Genomic DNA, 8,372 nt, shown 5'->3' with positions numbered 1-8,372 from the left:
CGGCAAATGAGAGTTGGGGTGAGAGAGTATCATTAAATTTTAGGGAGAATAAAAAGATGTTCTGGAAGGAGGTAAATAAAGTGCGTAAGACAAGGGAGCAAATGGGAACTTCAATGAAGGGCGCTAATGGGGAGGTGATAACAAGTAGTGGTGATGTGAGAAGGAGATGGAGTGAGTATTTTGAAGGTTTGTTGAATGTGTTTGATGATAGAGTGGCAGATATAGGGTGTTTTGGTCGAGGTGGTGTGCAAAGTGAGAGGGTTAGGGAAAATGATTTGGTAAACAGAGAAGAGGTAGTAAAAGCTTTGCGGAAGATGAAAGCCGGCAAGGCAGCAGGTTTGGATGGTATTGCAGTGGAATCTATTAAAAAAGGGGGTGACTGTATTGTTGACTGGTTGGTAAGGTTATTTAATGTATGTATGACTCATGGTGAGGTGCCTGAGGATTGGCGGAATGCCTGCATAGTGCCATTGTACAAAGGCAAAGGGGATAAGAGTGAGTGCTCAAATTACAGAGGTATAAGTTTGTTGAGTATTCCTGGTAAATTATATGGGAGGGTATTGATTGAGAGGGTGAAGGCATGTACAGAGCATCAGATTGGGGAAGAGCAGTGTGGTTTCAGAAGTGGTAGAGGATGTGTGGATCAAGTGTTTGCTTTGAAGAATGTATGTGAGAAATACTTAGAAAAGCAAATGGATTTGTATGTAGCATTTATGGATCTGGAGAAGGTATATGATAGAGTTGATAGAGATGCTCTGTGGAAGGTATTAAGAATATATGGTGTGGGAGGCGAGTTGTTAGAAGCAGTGAAAAGATTTTATCGAGGATGTAAGGCATGTGTACGTGTAGGAAGAGAGGAAAGTGATTGGTTCTCAGTGAATGTAGGTTTGCGGCAGGGGTGTGTGATGTCTCCATGGTTGTTTAATTTGTTTATGAATGGGGTTGTTAGGGAGGTGAATGCAAGAGTTTTGGAAAGAGGGGCAAGTATGCAGTCTGTTGTGGATGAGAGATCTTGGGAAGTGAGTTAGTTGTTGTTCGCTGATGATACAGTGCTGGTCGCTGATTCATGTGAAAACTGCAGAAGCTGGTGACTGAGTTTGGTAAAGTGTGTGAAAGAAGAAAGTTAAGATTAAATGTGAATAAGAGCAAGGTTATTAGGTACAGTAGGGTTGAGGGTCAAGTCAATTGGGAGGTGAGTTTGAATGGAGAAAAACTGGAGGAAGTAAAGTGTTTTAGATATCTGGGAGTGGATCTGGCAGCGGATGGAACCATGGAAGCGGAAGTGAATCATTGGATGGGGGAGGGGGTGAAAATCCGGGGATCCTTGAAGAATGTGTGGAAGACGAGAACATTATCTCGGAAAGCAAAAATGGCTATGTTTGAAGGAATAGTGGTTCCAACAATGTTGTATGGTTGCGAGGCGTGGGCTATGGATAGAGTTGAGCGCAAGAGGGTGGATGTGCTGGAAATGAGATGTTTGAGGACAATGTGTGGTGTGAGGTGGTTTGATCGAGTAAGTAATGTAAGGGTAAGAGAGATGTGTGGAAATAAAAAGAGCGTGGTTGAGAGAGCAGAAGAGGGTGTTTTGAAATGGTTTGGGCACATGGAGAATGAGTGAGGAAAGACTGACCAAGAGGATATATGTGTCGGAGGTGGAGGGAACGAGAAGTGGGAGACCAAATTGGAGGTGGAAAGATGGAGTGAAAAAGATTTTGTGTGATCGGGGCCTGAACATGCAGGAGGGTGAAAGGCGGGCAATGAATAGAGTGAATTGGATCGATGTGGTATACCGGGGTTGATGTGCTGTCAGTGGATTGAATCAGGGCATGTGAAGCGTCTGGTGTAAACCATGGAAAGTTGTGTGGGGCCTGGATGTGGAAAGGGAGCTGTGGTTTCGGGCATTATTGCATGACAGCTAGAGACTGAGTGTGAACGAATGAGGCCTTTGTTGTCTTTTCCTAGCGCTACCTCGCACACATGAGGGGGGAGGGGGATGGTATTCCATGTGTGGCGAGGTGGCGATGGAAATGAATAAAGGCAGACAGTGTGAATTGTGTGATGGGTATATATGTATGTGTCTGTGTGTGTATATATATATGTGTATATTGAGATGTACAGGTATGTATATTTGCGTGTGTGGACGTGTATGTATATACATGTGTATGGGGGTGGGTTGGGCCATTTCTTTCGTCTGTTTCCTTGCGCTACCTCGCAAACGCGGGAGACAGCGACAAAGCAAAATAAATAAATAAATAAATATATATCCTTAACACTAACTTGCTAATGCGGGAAATGGCGAATAGGTTGAAAGATATATATATATATATATATATATATATATATATATATATATATATATATATATATAGATAGATAGATAGATAGATAGATAGATAGATAGATAGATATATATTCCAGTTGAAGAAACGTAAGGTTCAGTTGTAATGACATCATGACCTGTCTCGCAGGCCACCGTTGACCTGACCTTGACCTGAATCAGACTCAGCCCAGGTCATATCTGGCTATTATGCCCACTTTTAATTTTCCAACGACAAATCATAATTCTGAAATAGACATCACACGGGTGTATTTCACTATGGAAATATAATGAGCAGGAACCTTAAGTGTCATGCACCTACAATATTAATAGTTGTTTATCATTTAATCAGAAATAAAAAATAAAATCATTATGGGAAGAACCATTTTTGTTTTAGACCAAATACAAAACAGATTATAACGTAATTGGTTTGTCACCTCTAACACGTAATTATCATGAAGATAATTACTATTAGCAGACAGACATCTATTATCACCATTCTTACTATTACCAGATAGACATATACTAAACTTTAGCACGTACGCAAAACAACTGAAGATCGCTTCAAGTCACATTTTGCTTGACATATTGAACGTTATATAAACAAGTAGACAGAAAGTCACACACGGCATTAAGAGGAGAGTGTCGGCAAGGGGTGAGGAGGGAGGGAGGGAGGGATCCCGCAGGGTGAGGTACTGACTGACTGCTACACCACACACCACCAGGCGTCGTCCCAGCTGTAACACCATCCCCGCGGCAAGACGTCTACCTACACACCTAATGGGTCAGCGCTGCGGGTCAACGCAGTGTTCAGCGGGGTTAACACAGTGTTCAGCGGGGTTAACACAGTGTTCAGCGGGGTTAACGCAGTGTTCAGCGCTGCGGGTTAACGCAGTGTTCAGCGTTGCGGGTCAACGCAGTGTTCAGCGCTGCGGGTCAACGCAGTGTTCAGCGGTGTTCGTGAGAAGTTACCGTGTCCATTGCTCTTGCTGAGTGACTCAGTGAGGCTTGTATTGCAACCCGTCCCCTCACCTCGGTGATGTCCGAGGAGCTGCTGCTGTGGTTGGTGCTGGCGCCGGGGGTGTTGGCGTTGCTGGGGATCGTAATTCTGCTGTCCTGCTTCGCCTCAGTGAGTATAAAGTCTGGCCAGCTCATGGATGCTACCCTTCAAGTCGGCCTCGGTACCTGCTATACTGACTCACGGTTTGTACATTTTGTTTGACAACGAGCGAGGTACGTCCCCAGCCGACATCAAGTTTCTACAAATCTAGATTAAAGTGGAGTTTGTACAGGTGCGAGGCTACGTTGTGATGGCTGGTCCCTGACTAAATCATCGGTGACGTAGTCATTACGTCAACTTGCCCATAATGACTCATTAACCAAATTCCTTGTTTATCCATAATCATTTCATCAGTTTAGGTAGACATGATGTTTCTGACATGTCCTCCGATGCCGTTAAACCATATTGTTGTTCTGTTCTCCTACAGAAAAAGGCCCCAGCGCCAGCACCTTCGTCATCCTTGGGAGAGTGTGGGTCTGCAGCGCCCCCTCTCCAGCCTGCCCCGCCCCCCGGGGCTGCTCCTCGCCACATGCCCCACGATCCCCCGGTGGAACCGCTCCGTCCAGCGCCGCCGGAGGCCTCCACCCAGTGCCGCGACCCGCGCCTCCGTCAGAGCTGTTCTACTGACGTGGCTCCTCCCTACCAGCGGTGGACGCCCGCCCTCCCACAGTGGCCGGCCGAACTCTGTGGTGTCCTTCAGGTCCTCGGTAATGCTTCTCATGTCCTGGGTGGGGTCGTGAGAGACCTCGGCATTACCTGCGATGCCCTGGGTGGCGCCCTAGATGATACCGCCGGTGTTTGTGACGCCCTGAGGGCCGCGGAGGACTCCCTCCGCTACCACGTTTGTCATCTTGGTCCTCCTCTGCATGCCTCGCGAGACGGGCGCAAGACCCCGCACACACGAGAAACCAACGGCGGATCATCAGGGCCTCCCTCAGCAGCCGTGTCGGGCCAGCCTCCTCAACACTCACATCTCGTCCACGACGCCAGGAACGCCTCCACCCACGCCCTCCCTCACCATACCCGCGGCATCAATAACGACGCCAGGAACGACTTCACCCACGCCCTCCCTCACCATACCCGAGGCATCAATGACGACGCCAGGAACGACTTCACCCACGCCCTCCCTCACCATACCCGAGGCATCAATGACGACGCCAGGAACGACTTCACCCACGCCCTCCCTCACCACACCCGCGGCATCAATAAAGACGCCAGGAACGACTCCACCCACGCCCTCCCTCACCACACCCGCGGCATCAATAACGACGCTAAGAACGACTCCACCCACGCCCTCCCTCACCATACCCGCGGCATCAATGACGACGCTAAGAACGACTCCACCCACGCCCTCCCTCACCACACCCGCGGCATTAATAACAACGCTAGGAATGACTCCACCCACGCCCTCCCTCATCTTACCCGCTGGGTCACCAACAACACTGAAGTTTACGTATAGACTTGGATCAAGAGAACACAGAGCCGCTAGTCTGTACACAACCTCCATCTGTGGCGGCAAGTGATCCACAGTTCGTGCTCAGGTGTACATGAACGACTGTTATTCTAATTGTACTAAATGTACATCGCTTAGTGTGACAAGACACAGGTGAATGAGCAAACCAGATACATATTACAAGTGTGTGTGTGTGTAGATAATGCGTGGCTCCCATGGACACCAAATATGTACGTATGGAAATGAGAAAGCTCTTTCCCTACGCCCCCCTCATATAACGGGTAATGGAGACACAGTCCTGCTGTAAAACTGTTATTAATAAAGAAACAAATCTCTTCACTCCTCTCTATATCCACCAGCCGGGTTATGAAGGCCCACGGCCTCTGACCTAATCCGGAAGCGTACGGTCAACTGACCAGGCGTGCAGACCTGGTGGGGTCAGGGTAGGGCGCATGATCCCTTGTGGCCGGTCTGACCTCACCTGGGACGACCATGTCATAACACATCACGTCTCCCCCAAAGAATTAATCCTCTCTACTTTCCTCCTCCAGACAGTGAAAAAACGATTATATATATATATATATATATATATATATATATATATATATATATATATATATATATATATATATATACATTTTTTTTTTTTTTTTTTGCTTTGTCGCTGTCTCCCGCGTTTGCGAGGTAGCGCAAGGAAACAGACGAAAGAAATGGCCCAACCCACCCCCATACACATGTATATACATACGTCCACACACGCAAATATACATACCTACACAGCTTTCCATGGTTTACCCCAGACGCTTCACATGCCTTGATTCAATCCACTGACAGCACGTCAACCCCTGTATACCACATCGCTCCAATTCACTCTATTCCTTGCCCTCCTTTCACCCTCCTGCATGTTCAGGCCCCGATCACACAAAATCTTTTTCACTCCATCTTTCCACCTCCAATTTGGTCTCCCTCTTCTCCTCGTTCCCTCCACCTCCGACACATATATCCTCTTGGTCAATCTTTCCTCACTCATTCTCTCCATGTGCCCAAACCATTTCAAAACACCCTCTTCTGCTCTCTCAACCACGCTCTTTTTATTTCCACACATCTCTCTTACCCTTACGTTACTTACTCGATCAAACCACCTCACACCACACATTGTCCTCAAACATCTCATTTCCAGCACATCCATCCTCCTGCGCACAACTCTATCCATAGCCCACGCCTCGCAACCATACAACATTGTTGGAACCACTATTCCTTCAAACATACCCATTTTTGCTTTCCGAGATAATGTTCTCGACTTCCACACATTCTTCAAGGCTCCCAGAATTTTCGCCCCCTCCCCCACCCTATGATCCACTTCCGCTTCCATGGTTCCATCCGCTGACAGATCCACTCCCAGATATCTAAAACACTTCACTTCCTCCAGTTTTTCTCCATTCAAACTCACCTCCCAATTGACTTGACCCTCAACCCTACTGTACCTAATAACCTTGCTCTTATTCACATTTACTCTTAACTTTCTTCTTTCACACACTTTACCAAACTCAGTCACCAGCTTCTGCAGTTTCTCACATGAATCAGCCACCAGCGCTGTATCATCAGCGAACAACAACTGACTCACTTCCCAAGCTCTCTCATCCCCAACAGACTTCATACTTGCCCCTCTTTCCAAAACTCTTGCATTCACCTCCCTAACAACCCCATCCATAAACAAATTAAACAACCATGGAGACATCACACACCCCTGCCGCAAACCTACATTCACTGAGAACCAATCACTTTCCTCTCTTCCTACACGTACACATGCCTTACATCCTCGATAAAAACTTTTCACTGCTTCTAACAACTTGCCTCCCACACCATATATTCTTAATACCTTCCACAGAGCATCTCTATCAACTCTATCATATGCCTTCTCCAGATCCATAAATGCTACATACAAATCCATTTGCTTTTCTAAGTATTTCTCACATACATTCTTCAAAGCAAACACCTGATCCACACATCCTCTACCACTTCTGAAACCACACTGCTCTTCCCCAATCTGATGCTCTGTACATGCCTTCACCCTCTCAATCAATACCCTCCCATATAATTTACCAGGAATACTCAACAAACTTATACCTCTGTAATTTGAGCACTCACTCTTATCCCCTTTGCCTTTGTACAATGGCACTATGCACGCATTCCGCCAATCCTCAGGCACCTCACCATGAGTCATACATACATTAAATAACCTTACCAACCAGTCAACAATACAGTCACCCCCTTTTTTAATAAATTCCACTGCAATACCATCCAAACCTGCTGCCTTGCCGGCTTTCATCTTCCGCAAAGCTTTTACTACCTCTTCTCTGTTTACCAAATCATTTTCCCTAACCCTCTCACTTTGCACACCACCTCGACCAAAACACCCTATATCTGCCACTCTGTCATCAAACACATTCAACAAACCTTCAAAATACTCATTCCATCTCCTTCTCACATCACCACTACTTGTTATCACCTCCCCATTTGCGCCCTTCACTGAAGTTCCCATTTGCTCCCTTGTCTTACGCACTTTATTTACCTCCTTCCAGAACATCTTTTTATTCTCCCTAAAATTTAATGATACTCTCTCACCCCAACTCTCATTTGCCCTTTTTTTCACCTCTTGCACCTTTCTCTTGACCTCCTGTCTCTTTCTTTTATACATCTCCCACTCAATTGCATTTTTTCCCTGCAAAAATCGTCCAAATGCCTCTCTCTTCTCTTTCACTAATACTCTTACTTCTTCATCCCACCACTCACTACCCTTTCTAATCAACCCACCTCCCACTCTTCTCATGCCACAAGCATCTTTTGCGCAATCCATCACTGATTCCCTAAATACATCCCATTCCTCCCCCACTCCCCTTACTTCCATTGTTCTCACCTTTTTCCATTCTGTACTCAGTCTCTCCTGGTACTTCCTCACACAAGTCTCCTTCCCAAGCTCACTTACTCTCACCACCCTCTTCACCCCAACATTCACTCTTCTTTTCTGAAAACCCATACAAATCTTCACCTTAGCCTCCACAAGATATATATATATATATATATATATATATATATATATATATATATATATATATATATATATATATATATATATATTCATTTATCTATATATTTTATTTTGCTTTGTCGCTGTCTCCCGCATTAGCGAGGTAGCGCAAGGAAACAGACGAAAGAATGGCCCAACCCGCCCACATACACATGTATATACATACACGTCCACACACGCAAATATACATACCTATACATCTCAATGTACACATATATACACACACACAGACATATACATATATACACATGTACATAATTCATACTGTCTGCCCTTATCTATTCCCATCGCCACCTCGCCACACATGGAATAACAACCCCCTCCCCCCTCATGTGTGCGAGGTAGCGCTAGGAAAAGACAACAAACGACAACAAAAGCCCCATTCGTTCACACTCAGCCTCTAGCTCTCATGTAATAATGCACCGAAACCACAGCTCCCTTTCCACATCCAGGC

General features: G+C 45.9%; 1 protein-coding gene across 1 annotated transcript; it reads left to right on the top strand.

Moving 5' to 3' along the window:
- The first annotated feature begins 3,035 nt into the window (after window positions 1–3,035).
- Window positions 3,036–4,836, top strand: LOC139748291 (uncharacterized). Its single transcript, XM_071661278.1, has 2 exons — window positions 3,036–3,446; window positions 3,805–4,836. Exons 1-2 carry the CDS (start codon window positions 3,357–3,359, stop codon window positions 4,834–4,836), a joined length of 1,122 nt encoding a protein of 373 aa, XP_071517379.1. The 5' UTR covers window positions 3,036–3,356.
- The last annotated feature ends 3,536 nt before the right edge of the window (window positions 4,837–8,372 follow it).

The sequence above is a fragment of the Panulirus ornatus genome, chromosome 73, assembly GCF_036320965.1.
Source record: "Panulirus ornatus isolate Po-2019 chromosome 73, ASM3632096v1, whole genome shotgun sequence".
NCBI classification, from domain to species: Eukaryota; Metazoa; Arthropoda; class Malacostraca; order Decapoda; family Palinuridae; genus Panulirus; species Panulirus ornatus.
This window is presented reverse-complemented; position numbering and strand designations above follow the sequence as displayed.